The 20,919-nt window shown below is 43.3% G+C and overlaps 1 protein-coding gene across 1 annotated transcript in view; it reads left to right on the top strand.

Annotated features, from left to right (window-relative positions):
* Dscam (DS cell adhesion molecule) overlaps positions 1-20,919 on the top strand; it is a 504,817-nt gene that overhangs the window by 228,528 nt on the left and 255,370 nt on the right. Inside the window, exons 4-8 of the mRNA XM_035443441.1 lie at positions 260-406; positions 4,242-4,520; positions 8,239-8,514; positions 13,098-13,394; positions 14,128-14,403. Of these exons, the coding sequence (XP_035299332.1) occupies positions 260-406; positions 4,242-4,520; positions 8,239-8,514; positions 13,098-13,394; positions 14,128-14,403 (1,275 nt within the window). The remainder of the gene's footprint in view (positions 1-259; positions 407-4,241; positions 4,521-8,238; positions 8,515-13,097; positions 13,395-14,127; positions 14,404-20,919) is intronic.

Raw genomic sequence — 20,919 nt, forward strand, 5'->3', positions numbered from 1 at the left:
CTGCCCCTCTTCTGCAAGATCCCTGAGCTGTAGGGGAGGGGTGAGTGATAGATATTTGTTCCGCATATGGGTGAACTTCCCGAAGTCTCATTCTCTCCACCTTGACCAGTTGTGGTCCTCTGTGTTAACCATGTCTACTGCAGAATGAAGCTTTTCCCATGAGGGTTGAGTGACACAGTAATCTATAGGTTTAGTGCTACATTTTTAGGGGTCTGTCTCTTCCCTGCTTTCACAAAGTCATTTCTTCTGTCTGTTTCAGGATCTAGATTTCTCATCACATCCACGGGAGCCTTGTATATTAAAGATGTACAGAACGAAGACGGGCTGTACAACTACCGCTGCATCACGCGGCACAGATACACAGGGGAGACGAGACAAAGTAACAGCGCGAGACTGTTCGTGTCAGGTGAGAGTATGCATGGTCTCAGGGCTGCGTCTTTCTTTGTGCTCCCCTTCTGTTAATTTTTGATGTCTTATCCAAAACAGAAGAATTTGTGACTAAATGGAAGCCTCCAGCTGTTGCCTCAATGCACTCTATAAATCATAAATGTCTTTTAAGCCAGCGTCCACATAGTAATTCAAACACAAATAGTCCAGCTTGTTTCACAGTTTGGAAGATTGTATATTCTTTTTTTTTTTCTGGAATGAATTTCAGGTTTTAGAAGGCATGCTCCATGCTTTTGTCTTACATATTTATATGCTTTTGTTTTTCACTGAGGGACACAGCCAGCACCAACCTGCTTCTGATCCTACTAGTCACAAAGGCCCTGCTGAGACAAAGCTTTCTAGGCAAATGTTCTTTTCAGGTCATCCACCTAGGCTCTTGGAGGCTGCAGTGGACATGGTCCATGTCTACGCCTTAAGTAGGTGGCAGAATGTGGTGTCAGCCCTAGTTTTGTCAAGTACAGGAGTTGTAGGAGGATAGAGATTTATACCAAGGTTTTTTAACAAAAGCTTGGAAAGCCAAACAATGCATAGTGCAGTCAAATTCCCTGTGGAAAGTACCTGAGCAGACTACGTATGAAGGTGAGAAGGTGAAGCCCAAGTTGAGGTGAGTCCCAAAGTGTCAGAGATGCCAGGAAAGTGTGAGATTTTTCTACTAGGGAGGCTGCAGGCTCTGGGATGAACTGGCCCAGGAAGGAGACCATGTGTAATGTAAGAGTTCAAGGCTATTGGCAGCAGAGTTGTGCAAGACTATTGGAGCTCTCACCATGTATGCCCTGGATACAGGCCATAGAACCACAGGCTTTGGTGTTTGCCATACTAGAATTTGGAGTGTTTTGGTCCAATATTTCCTTGCTAGTTTCTGTCTTTCCCTTTTGAGATACAATGCTTACAGCGGCTCAGAGTTAAGACATTGTCTTCAGTTTCTGGAGAAATATTGAACATCTGAACCATGTTGGGTCTGTAAGACTTAAGGAGACTCTTCAAGTTGCACTATATTTATCTTGTATTACGGGATGGCCATGAGCCTCTGGGGGCCAGGAGCAGAATGCTGTAGTTTTCAGAAGTCAACCACAGGCTTATATTTTGGGGACTTATTCCCTGGGAAGTGGATCTTGAGAGGTGGAGGTAGGGGCACCAAGGTCTCAGGTCCAGCCTTTGCAGTCAGAGCTTGCCTCCGACTCCAGTCTACTCTCCATCTCCTGGTCTGCTGTGTTGTGAGAAGGCACCACTATGCACTCTACAGCTGTGCACCCCAGACCAAAAGCCCTGTGTGACCTAAGCCAGGATGAGCCTTGCCCCTGTTCTGTGCAGTCTAGAATGGCTTATGACAGTTGGTGCTTTGTGTTTTGAATGGTGAGTTTGATATGCATAAATCAAGCAAAAGTAAAGGAGTAAACCAGAGGTGGGCAGAGAGAAGCAAACGATTGCAATGCAGCATTGGAGTAGGAGTTCACACCTAGCAGGCATGACTAGAGTGGCCTGGTGGAGAGCACAGACAAAAGTAATATTAAAGCAGGGGCATATAAGCATGCAGGAGAAATGAATAAGGGAAGCACTCTGGTTAGTAAGCTCTAGCTCCTAATTGAGAGAGAGCAGATTGCCTCCTCTAATGACTTAAAAGAACAAATAGCAATAGATAAAGTTGACATCCTCAATTGGGTGCTCACATCGTTCAGCAGAAGTCAACTGGGGAAGTTAAGGCACCAGCTGCAGTTACCATTGAGTTTTCTCTCCATGGCTGACCTTCCCATGCCTGAACATCTGGCTTCTCATTCCCACTGCAGGCATAAGGGTTAAGTAATCATGACCTGAGCTGGAAGTAGTTTGCCTTCTATCTGTTGTCAGTGTTGCAATGATTTAATCCCCTTTGCTGTTTTGCCCTTAAGCCATTACAGAGTCAGGGGCCAGGTTGACTCAGGACAGTGAGGACTGAAATAAACATGGTGGAATCTGGAACAGGAGAGACCTGTTGGCTCCCAGAGTCAACTTTCTACAAGTGGAAACATGCACTGTGTGTTCTCTCCCTGTAGGGGAAGCTGTTTTAGACTAAAAGGGGAATTGTAGGGGAAGCTGTAGCCATGCCTACTTAGGGGCTGGCTACAGCTTCCCCTACATCTCCCAGTGCTCATGGCCAGCTTACTGTCTCCTTTTATTTAGTCTTCTGGGACTTCTGAGATTCCTGAGTCCTGTAAGTTTCATGAGCTTCCTGGATCTAGGAAGAATCTCTCCTCCCTCCTGAGGTGACAACTGAACAGAACAGGGAGTACTCTCTTCTTCCCTGTTCACCTTTCTGTCTCTAGGGACAATCTATGTGGGTGCTTGCCCTAGACTCTGGGTATCTCAAGGCGTGGACACACTATGGCCAGGTGGGAGAGAATGTATAGTATATGGTTTGAATGGGGGTTGTAGCTAGGAGTAAGGAAGGTGGCAGAGTTTCCTTAGGGACAGAAGCAGAGGAGTAAGTTGATTTTCAAGATGAGCTGCTTTTGAGGGGAGGGACATTGGGGACACAGAACATTGTCCATTTTTGTAACTGCTGGGTATTTGGGGGGTGGGGTCAGTTGCTGTCTTCTTTTGCCACCTCTAGGAAATGTATAAATAGCTGACTTCCTAGAACTTTGGTCCCAGCTAAGGCCTTGGTTGTTAGGAGAAGAGATGTTTACTTTTACCAGCCTTTCTATGTGAGATGGAATTTGACTGAGGCTGGATTTGCATTTCCCTGTTGGCTATTGATATATACCAGTTGTCACTTGGTATTTCTTCTTTTGATAAACATCTGTTCACTTTCAAATTGATTATTGGTTGGATTTTTAAAACACTTTAAGTGTTTTTGTTTGTTTGTTTTCTGGTGTCCCTTAAATACCTTTGCGGGATGCTGATCCTGTGTTAGCTGAATAGCTGGCAAGTATTTTCATCCAGTTAGAAAGAACATGGAGAAACAAAGCTCTCTTCTACTGTGAGAATGTAAATTAGTGTAACCACCACAGAGAACAACAGGGGAAGTCTTCACAAACTAAAGTCAGATCTGCCCTCTGATCTGGCTCTCCCATTATTGTGGGTATAGACCCAACAAAAATGGCATCAACGTGTGACAGAGACCCTGGCATGGCTGCATGGACCCCAGAAGTATCTGCACTAGCTTAGATGTGAAATAAACTTAGGCTATTAGCAGATTTAAAAAAGACAAGAAAAATGTGTCATATACAGTGTGGTGTTCTTGAGCCATGGAGAGAAATTAAATCCCATTATTTGAAGCCCCCATGAACAAAAGTGGGGCTGTGATGTTAAGTAAAACAAGCTGGGCAGGAAAAGACAAAGACTGTGTGTCCCCATCCATATGTGGCCCTTAAACAACGAACCCAAACTGAACTTGGGTTTGATCAGTACCAACAGCATGCCTGTATTGAAATATTATACCACCCTCCAAAAAATGTACAGCCAATACTGCTAACCAAAAGTAAATAAATGTAAAGCATCTAAGATGAATAAAGAAACATTAAATTAAACCCCTTTACCTTATGAAATGAATTTTGCTAATTTAACAGCTCTTTTTGCCATTGTTGAGAGGAGCTGTGTGATATGTTCCATCACCAAAACTTGGTGCATTGACAACTCCTGTCAAAGTAAACTGACTCCCGGTATTTTCTAAAGCAAGAATTGCCAGTCAGAGCTCTGATGAGGCTTTAGACTTTCATAAGGTATGAACAGGCTAGGTCTGTTTGTCTGTTTTAAAGATCTGTGGCCACACATACTCCCCATCCTTGCTCTTTGATAGTTTGATTTTTCTTCTGCAGACCCAACGAACTCAGCCCCATCCATCCTGGATGGGTTCGACCATCGCAAAGCCATGGCTGGGCAGCGTGTGGAGCTGCCTTGCAAAGCACTTGGGCACCCGGAGCCAGACTACCGCTGGCTGAAGGACAACATGCCCCTGGAACTTTCTGGGAGGTTCCAGAAGACAGTGACGGGGCTGCTCATTGAGAACAGCCGCCCCTCAGACTCAGGCAGCTACGTGTGTGAAGTATCCAACCGATACGGCACTGCCAAGGTGATAGGCCGCCTGTACGTGAAACGTAAGTTGGACGGTAACTGGAAAAGGTGGCGTTAGCTGCATGGTTGGTGTCAGACAGAAGCTAATCTGCATCTTTCCCCCATAGACTTCTTGGGACCTCACAGCATCTGACCTACATCCATAGCACCCTGCCTGGAAGATAGGAAATTGCACACATGTTTGCACAGCCTGATTTTGAACTCAGAATTGTCTGATGGCCATACCTCGAGGTTTTTATTAAGCCACAGGAAAGCTGCCTTCCCAAGAAAATACCACGCAGCTGTCGTTCACAATGGTCAACTCTGAAATCAGACAAAGAAGAAGGGTGGGGTTGGTAGATGAGTAGTAGAAATCAGGCAAATGGTTTGTCTTAGCCTCTTTCTAGAAGTTACATTAAATTTCTTGAGGGGGTTACTGTCCACAGAAATGTAGGTTCTAAACTATGCAGAGACTAGACTTGGGCTCAGTTTCTTTCTCTCCCTCTCTCTGTTTACATTTATTAATTTTGTGTGTTAGGGTAGTACTTGTGTGTCATAGCTCATGTATCAGAAGATAACCTATAAGAATTGGTCCTCTACTTTGATCCTGTAGGTCCCAGAGCTCAAACTCCGATGGTAAAACTTGGTAGCAATCAGCCTTACCTGATGAGCCATCTTATTGGCAGTGCTCTATTTTGTAGAGAATGTTCCTTTCATCTCTTCTAAGATCAGCCCTGTCATGGCCTTGAGAAATGTGCAGGGATGCTGATGGCCTATTAGGAAGCAAGGATGCATAGCTGTGGTGTACACTCTGACCTGGTGAAATATCCTCAAATTTACTAATAGGAAAACCAAAACAAAGTGAGCTGGCCCAACTTCACATGCCCAGAAGGGCACAAACAAAACCACAGCTGGATAAGATGCTCCTTCCTTGACAAAACCCTGCAATTGTCTTAAAATGTATTTTTGAGCTGGATAAATCGACCTATGAAGGGTAAGCCTCAAGATTCTCACCCTTAGGTGCTGTGTTAGCATGTGTTAGCATTTTTTTCCAACCTAGCACCTAAGTGTGGAATCGGCCATAAGTAGTTGGCATGCCTTCACAGTACCTCAGGAGAAAGTGCTTTACATCAGAGCTTTGAATGACCACTTGGAACAAGGTATGCTTTCAGAGCCCTCAAGCTCAGGCTAAGTCTGGCGAGCAATGATTGGAGAGCTATGTCTCATCTAGATGAAACAATTCAATATCAGACAGTCACCAGAGCTGGGACAATAGACTCCAAATAGCCTCCCTGTTAATTCAGTCCTTTGTTGTTCTATCCTGAAGTAACTTCGTATCTTAGGGTAGTGTCCAGGGCATCTCAATGGAACTCTGGACATGTGTCCTTATTTTTTCTTTAATATACACTGATGAATATAAATGACTTCAGATAGTTAGATAATTCCCTTGTGTTGGCGTCGAGTGGCCTTGCCTACGCTGCTCTCTCCCTGTGTATTTATTCTCTCATCTCAGGCATCCATACCTGCCATCTCCCCTCCTCCAGCATAAATCTTTATCCCCAGACATGTTCCCCTCCTGTCCTCAGCTCTGACTCCCAGTGTCACCTTGCTTTCTCTCCCTCTAAAGACATTTACAAAGGTATCAGTGGAAAATTATAGATTCCTACTGTGTTGGCTTTTATAATTGCAATCCTCTGCCACATCGAGAGAAGTCCTTTGGACATTCTCACCAACCCTTCCTTCCTCTGGAGGGCTCATTCACCCTGTGGAATATCTTATCTTCCCTCCTGACTCCATGCTCTAGATGGGAAGCCTTCTGTTGGTTCCAGGTCTGTAAGTATGGCTGGATTCTTCTTAGGTGATGGGTAAGTGTAGACATAAGCTTTATGCAAGGTCTTGGCTGACATTTCAACAGAATGGTATACAAAGCCAGAATGGAGTCACCACAAACTCTGCTTCCCAAATAGCCCTTCTTGTTAGGAACATCTTCTCTCACTCCCATAGGAAAGCTTCGAGTCTTGTGTCTCCTCAAGGCTTCATTTCATTGTCCCATCCAAGCCAAGTCCTGGACACTAATTCTCTGGTGCAGTCTGCACCTCTATGAGGCTAACTGTAAGATCTATCTCCTCTTTATAATGCCTCCTTGAGGGCTACCTTTCTCCACCCCAGTGTCCAACATCACATACTCATCAATTCTCCTTAAGATACTTGATTTGCTGTCTACTTAGGCAACAGTCTCCAATAATTGCTTGTTTGCTAGTTTGTTTGTAGTACTTGGATTTGAACTCAGACTTTTCCCAATGAACTCTGCTCCCAAACTTATTATTAAATCTTATTTTTTGATGCAGGATTTCACCAAATTGATCATGCTAGCCTTGAACTTGTGATCATCTTTCCACAGCCTCTTGAGTATCACATGGGATTACATTATTCCATGGGGTTGGGGAAAGAGCTCAACAGTTATGAGCAAGTCTTACCAAGGCCCTGGGTTTGATTCTACGTACACATGGCAGCATGCAACCATCAGTAATTCCAGTTCTATGGGATCTAGTGCCCTTGTCTGGCCTCCACCGGCACTAGGTATGCATATAGTGCACATTAAAAATTGTTTCAAAATCTTGAGGCCTCTTCATAAAGTTGTTTCAAATTGCCTTGCAGTTTGCTTCCTTCTTTTATACTTCCAAGAGTTTCTGCTGCATCCAGACTGAATCAGACACTGGAGACAGGTGCTCCATGCCATAATCCCTGCTGTCCCCACTCTCCAAAATCCCCTTTCTACTCTTGGGCCCATTTCTAGCCATCCTTGACATCTGAGGATTTCCTGAACCTTGCTACACATCTGATATGTCACTCCACTTAGCTAAAACCATTATTCTATTTGCTTGGTCAATCCACGCACTTTAAGAACTGAATATTTGTTCTCTAAAAGGGTGAGACATTGGGGAACAAGGTAGATGAAGCTTAGATGAAGCATCTATTCATGTGTTTGGTGAATTTGGTTAAGACATGACAACTCCTTGGGTAACTATTTATTCTCCTGGCTATAAGGATGACAACAAAATTTTCTGTGTGGACTACTTATGAGGAATATTCAGGTGTTTTGTCACATGCTAATTAGACCGCAGAATAGCTGCTCATCTGTGTCTCACCTGTGGCTGTAAACCTTGGCTTCTGTTAAAATGCTGTCTAGATGTCCTCCGCTAGAGTTAGTTTTGTGGAATTGGACATAGGAATTTTAAAGATGAGAGTTCATCCTGGTTCCAGTGATTGAGCTGCACATTAAAGCAAAGCACTATGGTCACACATCTGAACCCAGTCCTTTTCTTGGTAGCCATGTGTTATTAGCACAAATGTGGGAATGGACTAAGGCAAAGCCATCAGAGTTCACTTGGGACAAATCCAGCAGGGTTTATGTTTTCACGTACTTAGAACCTGTTGGTAACTAGCATACTGAATTTCTTAGTATATGTGGGTCAGAACTATCACGTGTGCTCTGAGGAGGAAGAAGTGTGACCAACATTGTGCTATTTGGTATTTATGAAGAAAGAGACCCAGAGACAATAGCAAGGAGGGTCTTTCCAAGCAAAGTGGTACCCCAAATAACACTAACATGGGACCCCCCTCCCTGAAAATAACTGATGTGGGATCCAAATGAAGTGTCCTGGCAGTTATACCTTGGCCTCGGCAAAAGTGCAGCATGTTATTTAAGGGGCGCCAATTCGTAGTGATGTGTAACTTTCTCTATCTTTCCTAACTCACCAGAGCCATTGAAAGCCACCATCAGTCCCAGGAAGGTTAAAAGCAGTGTGGGCAGCCAGGTCTCCTTGTCCTGCAGCGTGACTGGAAATGAGGACCAGGAACTCTCCTGGTACCGAAATGGCGAAATCCTCAACCCTGGGAAAAATGTGAGGATCACAGGGCTGAACCACGCAAACCTTATAATGGATCACATGGTCAAGAGTGACGGGGGCGCCTACCAGTGCTTTGTGCGCAAGGATAAGCTGTCTGCTCAAGACTATGTCCAGGTGGTCCTTGAAGGTCAGTGGGCAGCATTGGAGAGTGCACCCCAAACAGAATCCTGTGGAGCATGGGATGGGGAGAGGGCCATGCAGGGCCACTCATGGGAGAAGACAGACCACTCCACCTGTCTATCTATTGACTCTGACACTACTAGATCAGGCAAGGTGGAGACAGTGTTCCAATGAGGGAGGAGGGCAAAGTGTTGGATGAGAAACATGACCTGGAATTATATAAACACTTCCCACTCGTGTTTGAAATTACTTACCAAAAGATCAGCATTTGAAACTAGAGCCTGGGGTTTTATTGTCAATTCATTACCCTCTAGTTGCAGTTTTAGTAATACCTTGTTTGGGGGCTGTGAGATGTATAAATAGAATGCTTTCTGGGAGTCTACCTGATAGGTACACTGTAGGATGTTTAGGGTCATTTCTGGCCTTGACACTCTTGATGCCAACAGTTCGTCCTCCAAGTTGTGACCACACACACACACACACACACACACACACACACACACACACACACGCACGCACGCACGCACGCGCGCATGTGTGCAATGTCCCCAAATATGGGCAAATCTTCCCTGAGCTCTGAAGCATGGACAGGACTCTCCAACACTTGAGAAGAAGTTGGTGTCAGTAATAACCTCAACTTCAATAGGATGTTTGTTTGGATGGAAATATGACCTCTGCTTGGTGCCATTGTCTGTAGCCTGGTCAATATGTCCCCAGACTTAGTTGTGAGGAATCACCTTGGGGTAGAATAGCAGGGGCTCTGTTTACTTAACTGGTTACTGAGTACTTAAATTTTCCAACTGATCCATCATCTGGGGAATGGATCTGTGACAGGTGACATTTAAGTGAGGCATATATTTATCACCAGATAATTGAAATGGTTCCTGTCTATGTATTTGGGTGTCTTGATGGGAACTGTATCATTAGCTGTCATTTAAAATCCATCCATTATCAATTGGTGGAAGTAGTGGAATTATTTCTCTATAGCCCAATGATAGAATAAGTAAAACCCATTATCCCATGTTGATTGAGTTTAATCTGCTTGATGCTAAAAGAAGAGTTCTATTATTGTGCCTCTAACCCCAGCTACTTTGTAAGAAGCAGCAAGCTTAGCAATGATGGCAAGGGCCTTACTGCAGACAGTGAGGTTTTTAACACAGAGGTGAAATGACTTGAAGACCCAACCCTCTTGTTAAACACCTGATGCCACTTCGCATATGATAATTAAGAGCAAAAAGTAACCAATTTGCATGGAGCTGGAACTGCTAGCCAGGGTGTACCCTGGTCCTCCTGGAGTCACTATTTTTGGCTTCTCTGATAAAGAAAAAGAAGAGATTACCTGTCTAGGACCCATTACCCCGGGTAACTAAGAAAACCTAAAGAGCAAATTGACCATCCACAACGATGTCAAAAGGGTTCCCATTATCCGAGTGACAGCTAGGCAGATTACAAAAACACTTGGGTCTCAATGGGGAAAATGATGTCTGCCTTCACCTCCACAAAGCCACTCACTCTAATAGAAAGTGGGGGTGGAGGCTAAGAACACTCCCCAAATTATTTGTCTCATGTCAGCTTCTGTTCAAGGTGAGAATATTCATTTCATTTTTCTGTCTTCTGAGCGGTGGTAGTGGCAATGTCACAAAAGAAAGAATGTGTATCTAGTACCTAATGCACAACTGTGTCTGACCAGCTTCCTCTCGGGCAGCTCCCATAGTTCCCACTATAAGAACTGAATTAAAATAAAATTACAACATACAGTCAACTCTCCATGACTGTGGATGGAGTAAGAAAATCTAGGAGCCTTTGCCAGGAAGTGGAATTCCCTGGAACCTATAATAGTGGGTTTGTGGTTGAACCAGAATATCAGAAAACAAGAGATTAGTGGTTCGTGTCCTAGGAGTAAAGAAACAGCACCTACCAGGTGAGATTTGTGCTCATGAAAATGGCACTTAGAAAGCGCAAACATCATGTAGAGAAGTGAGAAAACCCTAGAGCAAACAGAATGGTGGGCTGGTCACTGAGAGGAAGGGACAAGGACAGTGAGATGGATGCATCGACTCAACTTTCCTCTGAGGACACCTCCCAAGCCCAGTGGTGCTGAAACTGGAAGAGGAGCAAAGTGCCAAAGTCTACAGGGGCTGGGCACCTACACTTGCAGGGATGGGGAGGAAGGTACAGGAGGGAAGGAACCCCCCCCCAATCTTCACATAAGCCACCTTAGGAAACTTGGCTGACACATGGACTGCAGTATGGATGGGAATCTAATTCTACAACTTAAAAACACCAGAAACATTAAAAAGAAAACAACACCAACTGACAAGCAAAACAAAACAAAATCAGACAACAGGAAAAGAAATAGGGCTACCCACATGTTAGGATCGGCAGGCAAGGAATGCCAGTCCATTAATTGACATATATCTGATGATTTAAGCAAAACCATATCCATAAAGAATGAACATACAATAAAAACCAGCACTTGAGAGACTGAGGCAGGAAGATCATGAGTTTGGTGACACCCTGGATACATAGTGAGACCTTATCTAAAAAGAATATGTATAGAATTAATTTAAGTTCACTTGGAGAAGTGGGGATCTTATAGTGGGAAGTTGATTTACAATGTAAATATAAGAGGCTAAAGGACTAAACACTGCACAGCTTGGAAAGAGAACCAAGCTGGAGGAGTCCTCCCACCGGTTTTGAACCCTCACTATGGAGCCTGGTAGGTGTAATCTCAAGACATGCCCACAATGAGAAGTCATTTGAATTTCACAAGGATACAGGGCATTCAATAGGCAAAAGAAATGTTTTCAACTACCAGCAACAGCCATGTGAACAAGTATATATAAAAGTGAGTAAGCACCTCAACCAACGTCCAGAACTTACATAAAAATAATTTGATATGCAATTTAGACTTGAACACATACTATTAAACCATAAATGTATTAAAGGAATACAGAACTTCCTGTGCCTTAGAAACAGAAATTCGAAAGATAAAAGTATACAGGGGACCACCTGAGATAAACCATTGTAGACACACACTAACAGGTATTCCGTACATTGTATGTTTGTCTGACAGATACCATGTGTAATTTGTGAAGAACACCTGACAAATAGTTGTAGCTGAAATTTTCTGTCCCACCCAGTCCTGCAGCTAGCTGTTCAGTCCCAAATAAACACACAGAAGTTTATATGACTTATAAACTGTTTGGATGATGGCTCAGGCTTCTTATAGGCTATCTCTCTCTTAATTATTAACCCATTCCTATTAATCTGTGTATCTCCATGTGGTCTTGGTTCACTGGTGATGCCTGGGTCTCTTGCTTCCTTGGCAGCTACATGGCATCCTCCTGACTCTACCTATTACCTTTCTCTTTCCCTGTTTGGAATTCCCGCATGGAGAAATCCTGCCTGCCCCTTGGCCAAAACATCTTTATTCATCAACCAATAAGAGAAACATATATTTACAGCATACACAAGGACATCCCCCATCAAATAGATCCTTTTAAATTATTTAACATATATTTACATATATATGCATGTAAACATATATATTACTTACATATATTTGCAAGTGAGGACTGGAAAGATGGCACAGCTGCTCAGAGTACTGGCTGCTCTTGCAGAGGACCCAGGCTCCCAGCACCCACACAGTGATTCGCCACAGCCTATGTATCCAGTTCCTAGGAACCTGGCACTTTGTTCCAGTCTCTGAGGACACAGTAAACATACAATTTTCATACATACATGTAGCCAAATATTTATACATGTAAAATAGAATGAATTCTTCTGAAAAATCTACAAATCCAAAACCGAAAGTCAGTCTGATTAAAAAATGAGTAGAAAATTTGAGTGACACTCCTCAAAAAAGACACGAAATGATGAATAAATTCTAAAAACAACTAATTTTTCCTAGCAAACATGAAGCCCTAGGTCCAATCCCCAGTGTAAAACAAAACAAAACAAACAAACAAAAACAAACACAATCAGCATGAGGAAATGTAAGACAAACTTGATACTTGCAAAGTGACTCCAAAAGATATCCTTTAAAATTTTTCAGGTCAAGATATGAAACATTCAAGAATATTCTGGATTCCTGGGAATTAAAGAGACATGGATGTAAATATGCTATGCAATGCTAATGCAACTGGGAAAGTGTATTTTTAATATTTTCAAAGTTCTCTTCTTATCACTGAAAATAGGAGTAAAATGTCTGCATCCCAAGGGTGCTATTCTACCAACCAGCACATAGGAGGAACAATTGTGAGGGCCTCCTCCAGCCAAGAACCCTTGGGCTGGAACCAACAATTAAGCAGTCAGGAAGCTAGGTGCAGAGAAATGAAATGTAGGAGGTTAAGAGCATCTTGCCCAACACCTTTCTTTTTATTCTGAACTGTTCCCTGTGAGCAATGTCTGAAATTACTGAGATGGGAATAGATAGTGAAGCCCCAGGGGTCCACAGAGTCCTGTAGAGCAGGACCCTTGGAGAAGGTGCTGACCAACCACTCATCTCTCTCCCAAGCAATAAACAACGAACTTGGCAGCAGTTTATCCTGTGTGTGCCACTTCCTTTCTTGTTTTGTCTCCCTGTAGATGGAACTCCCAAAATCATCTCTGCCTTTAGTGAGAAAGTAGTGAGCCCTGCAGAGCCAGTGTCCCTCGTGTGCAACGTGAAGGGAACTCCCCTGCCCACGGTCACCTGGACCCTGGACGATGACCCCATTCTCAAGGGCAGTGGCCACCGCATCAGCCAAATGATCACATCTGAGGGGAATGTGGTCAGCTACCTGAACATCTCCAGCTCCCAGGTCCGGGACGGGGGTGTCTACCGCTGCACTGCCAACAACTCGGCCGGAGTCGTCCTGTACCAGGCTCGAATAAACGTAAGAGGTGCTTGTCAAATCAGCTCCTCGAACAAACACACACGACTCATTGTAGCAGGGATGGGTGCTGCATGTTCCAGGCTGAGCCTTGCAATGTGCAATGGAGGAGCAGTCCCCTCCTTCTCCCTGCCCTCTCCTCCCTACTCAGGAATGGTGCTGGTCGGCCGGTGTTGACAATGGCATTTTGGTCTCTGTAGTCAGCTTGTCTACTCCCTGTCCTCTAACACCTGTCCACTTGATCTTTCCTTTCCTGGTTTATGCTCTGCATGCCTTTTCTCTTTCCTTTTCTACCATCTCATGACACCCATGGTAAGCCTTCATACATGGTACCCAACTCACATCCCTAGCCCAGTGGCATAACCTCCATCTTCATTATCCTCCTGACAGAGTCAACCAGTCGCTGACAGTGTTCTCACAGGGAGAAGAGCGTGGCCATGCAGTGTAGACTAGTTAATTTTTATTAGTTAAACTGCCTTTTGTCTTGCAATTCAAAATATTGTCATAGAAGTAGCTCACGAAAAGATTTGAGCATTCATTGACTCACTTGAGAGTAGTTAAGGGAAAAAAAAAGATTTCTTTTTAGTCAAAAATGCCAAATGCCAAAAAACTGATACAAAAAAAAAAAAAAAAAGTGTGCTTACCTAAAAACTGTTGGTCTTCACCAAAGGAAAGGTGTGCCCATTTCCTTCCATGAGATGTGCCCTTAAATTATTTTCAAGAGTTTCCTTGTGTCTCTCCAGGGCCTGCAAGCATCAGACCGATGAAAAACATCACTGCAATTGCAGGGCGGGACACATATATCCATTGCCGTGTGATTGGCTATCCATATTACTCCATCAAGTGGTACAAGAACGCCAATCTGCTTCCTTTCAACCACCGCCAGGTGGCGTTTGAGAACAATGGGACTCTGAAACTCTCGGATGTACAGAAGGAAGTTGACGAGGGGGAGTACACCTGCAACGTGCTAGTACAGCCACAGCTCTCCACAAGCCAGAGCGTCCACGTGACAGTGAAAGGTAATGCTGCCCCCTACCTGTCCCAAGCCACTCCTTTCCAAGCCTGGCTTTGTCATGACACCAGCTCTTAGGGTAGAGTTGGGTAGTCATGAAGACTGATAAATGGAAAGTATGGTAAATGTTGTCTATATGACCCTGGATCCTCACAGGATTTGAACTTGGTGCCATTTCCTCTGATGGTGAGTTTGTGGCTTTGAGATTTGCAGAAGACAAACTGTGGGTGTGGCCATCTAGTTTTCTATCAGATCATTTTAGAGCATGCATCTTTCATACCATCAGCAGGCTCTTTAGAACCCAATGGCAAGAGATTTTTGATGGTGGACAGGGACTCATCTTGAGTAGACAAATGAGAAGGGCCAGCATTCCTATGGCTCACATGAGGACCCATGGGTAGCAGGTCCCCAGACAATCTTTCTAACTAAATTAGTCATTTCAACATGTCATATACTATCCAGGATTCCAACAGTCAGGGTCATCTCTGAAGTTTCTGCAATACAACTGCAAAGTCCTTTGCCCTGAATAAGTGATGAAGTGTCATGTCCACCAAGGGCACACAGTAGATACTTGGAGAGCCACTCCTTTTCTTCCCAAGTTAGCTCCCTCAGCCAAGCATAAAATAAGGGTTTTGTGTCAATGTAATAATTTACATGCAATACACCATGAAGAAGGTTCTGATGTGTTTAAAAACAGCTTGCATATGGTGTGACCACCCTCCAGCCATGCTGAGCTGCCTCCCTGAGCTGTCAGACTTCTCTCAGGGTGCTAGGAATGGTCTTTTATTTTCCCAGTGCCAAAGCTTTCCATAGATTTCACCGTGGATGTCCTCAGCCTCCTTTTCTTCAAAACATATTTAATTTACTTTTATTCTAAGGAGCATCTATAAACACAAGCGCCCACACAAAATGAGCCTTCATTGTAAAAATATGCTGAATGTTGTATAGTAGACACTTGTACCTAAATATTTTGATCTTTTTTAAATTCCTCATACCTTAATTTTCCCTCAAATAATTATAAATCCTCGATGAAAAACAGAGTAGTGCTTGGTGAAAGCAAGGTCCTCCTTTTGGCAATGCTTAAGCTTTAATCACTTGTGAAGCATCTGTGCCGTGCTGGGTACCAGCCCTGAGCGCTGGGTGTGATAGTGACTGAGAACGTGAGCCTTCCTTTGAGAAGATCTTCTGTTCAGGAGAGGCAGTCATCAAACAACTACAAATGACAAGTGCATAAGCCATAAAACACCTGAGTGTGTGCATGACTGTGCAGAAAATTAAATCACAGCAGTAGTGTAGGAGCGTGTTGCCATAGAGACTTGGGAGCCACATTACTGAATGTTTCACTCTGCTTTCTTAAGATACATCACACCCTTGGATGAGTGTTTCACCCACACATCATCTCCTGATTGGCTCAATATTTGTAGATGAATGGCTTGCTGTGGTGTGAGCCTCTTTTGAATATTAACACGATCCTTTGTGTAACATGGTAATATCACATTTACTGATAACACACCATCTCATCAGCACTGGAATTGAGCTTTGTTATTTGTGACACCTTCAACTGTGATTCCAGGAGTTGATAGCCTCCCACCTCTCTCTTCCAACAGAATCTTCCAGATACACAAGTCTGCATAGTTGTCATCTAGAACCATTCTAGGCAGAAGACAGTTGGAATTTCATGAGCAAAACAGATAGTGGCTTAAACTCACACAGGCTCTGGTACTTTGCTTAGAGATGGCTGTCCTCTCACACTACTTAGAATGCTGGCCATTTTTCCATCAATTGATCAAATAAAACCAACTGAGACCCAGAAACAAAACCCTCAGAGTGCATGATGGGAAACCCTTGGTGATCACTACTGTGGGAAACCCTGGGTGATCACTGCTGTGTCTCAGTGCCACTGCCATATCTGATGCTGAGGCCCCAGTGTCTCATCCACTACACTATGATAGAAATAGAGCAAGTGCTTACACAGAGAGACAGGAGGTAACATCTCAGTGTTATAATGGGAGAGGCTTTCTTCTTATGAACCCTTTCACATGTGCACAGATTCCCCAGAGATCTCTAAGCTGCACTTGAAAATATTCGAAATAGCTTAAAATATAGCTGGCTACTAATTTTCCATTCAATGTGTAAATTCTAATGGTTGGTTATAATGAAGAACACAACAAATGAACATGTGTCTGCCCTTCCCATTGGTCTTTGACTGCTAGTAATATTAGATTTGTTCCTTCAAGTGCCTTCCAAAATGACCATGGGAACATGGTCATTTTGATATAAGTTGATATAAATGCTTTAATACTAAATTTCAGAGACACAAATTTAAGCAAGGGTCGATGTCATAATTAACTTTTAATCTTAAACTTGATAGAACAGCATAAATCGATTTGCTTGTGTTGATCCTGTTAACTGTCAAAAACAAATGCAAATATCTTAGGCCCAAAAGAATAATATGGTCTTATAACCAATATGCATGATTTTGGAAAACATTTAGCCAAGTAGTCTTGCATTTAGCAGTTTCTATGAAGCATGCTTAATGCAATACAAAATTATCAATTCCAATGTGAGGACATCCAGAGAAAACTGTTATCACATGCTACATTTCAGTGCAATGCATTTGGGAGCAGTGAATACTGGCAGGCAGGCATGGCTGGATTTTCAAATTTGCAGCATTTAAGTATGTGAGAAAGGAAGGGTCTAGGAGATAGTAGAATGCTGGAGTGAGATGTGTACAACAGTCTAAGCACTGAGTATAGACACAACAAAGGTCAAGGGTACTCCTGGCAAGCTGGAGGAAGCAGAGCAATCACTCTGATGCCAGAAGATGAAGAACTTGATTGTCCCATGCCCCATGACAGAAGGCTGTCTCATAAGGGATATGGTAGACCAGGACTTGGTGTGTGAGGACCTGAGCCTCTTCTCTGAGTTGGGAAGAGCTTGGCAGAAAATCCAACCTGAATTGGATTTAGAATTAACAATGACACTTGTGAGTCTTAGGCTGAGAACAGAAGAGGCCACACAGTGCAGAGGCTGAGTCATTGTGAGGACTGCAGCAGTGTAGGTCAGGAACAGGCTTTCGAGGTGGAGGATAGATTCAGGTTCTACCTAGTCACTGATGGAGCCAATGTGAGTGTGACAGAATGAAGACACTGGGTGATTCAGATTCAGTGTGGACACTGAAAAAAAAGAGGCCTTCCATCTACACACACAGGCAAAAGATATGGGGGAAACAGTCTTAGAGAAGAAATTAGACCAGGAGCCAAATGTGCCAAAGTTGAAACATTCCACAAATGCATACACTGAGTAGGAAGGAATAGTCAGTACGCACTCCACAACTGTTCCTCGTCTTCAGATCAGCAAACTGATCCTGAAAAACAAGGGTTGGGGGGATCTTACAAATGTGAGGACTCAGAGCCCACATTAAAAAAATCAGACATGATATATATTTGTAATCCTAGCACTGACTGATGATACAGACAAGAGAGACCCTGAGGTTTGCTGGCCAGTCGTCCTAGGTAAGTCAGTGAGCTCTGTGTGAGAGACTCGATGAATAAAGTGGGGAGCAGTAAATCATGAGTTTATGTTTTCTAGGAATTCTGTTCAAGTCTCATGTGACTGTTGTGTGTGCACACCTCACAGTAGCTTCACACCCTATCCTGGGTGCCATCTCTTTGTAGAATTTTCTTGTCATTATTCCTTAAATAATAATATACAACAATTGCTTCTATACTTGGGTATTATGGGTCATCTAGAAATGGTTGAGGGTTGATAGAGGATATGAGCTGTCTATAAGCCAGTATGTGGCCATTTCAGCACTCTCAGATCTTAGGTAACAAGAGACACAGATGAATGACTATGGCTGTCAGTAGCATTCTGGAATCCACCATGTAGACTGAAATGCATCACCAAGTAGACAATGTGTGTGGCTATGGCCACATTGTGACAAGCCAAGCCATCCCTCATGCATGATGACAAACTATTCAGCCCCTTGGTCAGACTCACATGAAGACCTGTCTGTCTGTCAACTATCTGAGGTAAAAATCTGACAATGACCGTGACGACGCTTAAGTTGGCCCCTTTTAAATTCCCTACATCAGTGTTCTCCTTAACCTTCTTAGGGAAGTACAGGACCCCAAATTAAAATGTTACACTCAGGTTTTATAGTTGGAGTTCTTGATGCTGTTAAATGAAGGAAAGGAAGGGTGGAGCTAGGCAAATCTGAGAGAAACCTCATCTAGATCCCAATGTTTCATCTGTTGCCCCTCCATGAACCCCGCTGCACTAGGACCCAGCTTCCTCAGAGCAGCCTGTCTTTGAGACAAGAGGCTTAATTTCTATGGATTCCTATGTTTATTACAACCAGAAAAAAAAAAAAAAAAACAGAGCTCTCCGCTGACTGTTCCCTGCAGATGGCACCTGGGGAGGGCACTTTGCTAGTTATCTTAGGCTATGGGAATTCTGCAGTGGCCACTGAGTGGGGAGACACCCCAATAGACCATGCCTTGCCACCCAACCCAAAATGCTAGGGAGAAGCTTTAATTCCCAAGTGAGAGGAGAATAAATGCAGCAGATGTTTCAAGCTGTTGCAAGACGCTGAGGTGAATAGGTAGGGACTTCAGAGTGTTTATGTCACTCATTAAAAGCTACCCAGTAAGAAAAGCCCTTGCACACAGCAATCTCTCAGAAAATAAATTGTACTCTATAGTCTAACTTTCTTTGGACTGTCAACTCCCAAATAATGACAGTGGGACTTATTATTAAATAGCAAAGCCTGGATTTAGCTTAGGCTTATTCCCAACTAGCTCTTATAACTTAAATTCACCTGTTTATATCAATGTACATTCTGCCATGTGGCTCATTACTTCTTCTCTATAATGTATGTTGGACGTGCTCTTTGTCTCACTTTCTTCTTCCCAGAGTTCCTATCTCTTTCCAAAAGTCCTGCCTATCTTCTCCTTCCTAGCTATTGGCCATTAGGCATTTTTATTATACCAATAGGAAGATGCCTTGATAGAGACATATCTTCACAGTGTACAAAAGATAATCCCACAGTAGTACTCAGTAGATACAGACCCTCCACCTAAGAAACCAACCCTGAGTGAAAGTACCCAGTCAGCTAGGCAATAGAAGCCAAGTGGAAGTCATGGTGATGAGATGAAGAAAGGAAAGGATGGGAGGGTCAAAGCACCACAACCAAACTATGGCTACACAGACAATCCGAAGCCCCTCGGATGTGTATTGTGCCCAAACCAAACTATTTGGCACATGATAGCAATATATACTAGCCAAGAGACATCTCTGGCCTGTCTCTGGTGAATGAACACTTTGTAGAAGGTAGGTTAAGTCACCCCTTAGATCCCACAGACTGAGAATAGCATGCTCCACTAACAACTGTGTTAGAAGAACTTGAACAGCGATTTTATGAAGAAGCTTGGATTATAAAACATGCCGGAAACTTACACTGTGTGGTCCAGTTTCCTTTATGTTGCTATGATGAAAGACTCTGACCAAAAACAGCCAAGGGGAGGAAAGGGTTAATTTAACTTACACATCCAGGTCACTGTCCAGCATTGAGAGAAGTCAGACATGAACTTGAAGCAGACATGGAAGAATGCTGCTCCAGTCTCCTGCTTACCCAGCTTTCTTATGCAGTTGGGACCACCCATATAATGGCACCATTATAGTGGGCGGAGCTCTCCTACATCAATCAGTGACCAAAATAATGCCGCCAGACTTCCCCACAGGCAAATGTGATCTTGGTTATGGGATGATGAGAAGAGAGAGACAGGAGGGGCAAAGCACTACAATCAAATAATGGCTATGCACTCCAAGGAGGATTCCATCCCCGATAACTCTGGACTGTGTCCTATTGACAATTGAAACTAGCTGGGACAGACAGATGGGTACTAGATTCGAATTATTTGTGTGTCCGTCACTGCAGAAATTGACACCTCTGGCTGTCAGTCAGTGTGGAAGGGTGTCTTGAATGGCTTTTCATTTGATTTTACTTTATCTGATCTGACATCCAGGTAACATGTAACTTCACACAGCCTAGAATAGATATGAATTCATCCCACACAAAAATCATAAACCTACTTAAACCATTATGAGATTTATTTTTAGCTATTTTTGGTACTTGGCCACACCTGATAGACAATAAAATTTTAGACACTGAAATAGGAAATGGAAGGCTGAGTAGATAAGGCAATGTTGTGTAAGACTTGACATAAAGGAGAAACTTCTGGATGCTAGTATGATAGCTAAGGGCTTTCTGTTATTTGGGCTGAATTCACATGTATATGACATCTGCAGTCATTATTGGTTGAAGGTACCTGTGGCATTTCTTGTTTGAGGTACTTCTAGTTGCTCACATAAGTAACAATTGTGCACCATTAACAATTTTAGCTTTTACTCTGGGTCTGGAAAGACCCAAAGAAACTGACTTCTGTGCATCTAAATTTGAATTTAAAACATTTTGAAATGTAGCATACAAACTAATTGGTAATGTCTGTGAAGACATTTT

This window comes from Cricetulus griseus, chromosome 4, assembly GCF_003668045.3.
Source record: "Cricetulus griseus strain 17A/GY chromosome 4, alternate assembly CriGri-PICRH-1.0, whole genome shotgun sequence".
Taxonomy (NCBI): domain Eukaryota; kingdom Metazoa; phylum Chordata; class Mammalia; order Rodentia; family Cricetidae; genus Cricetulus; species Cricetulus griseus.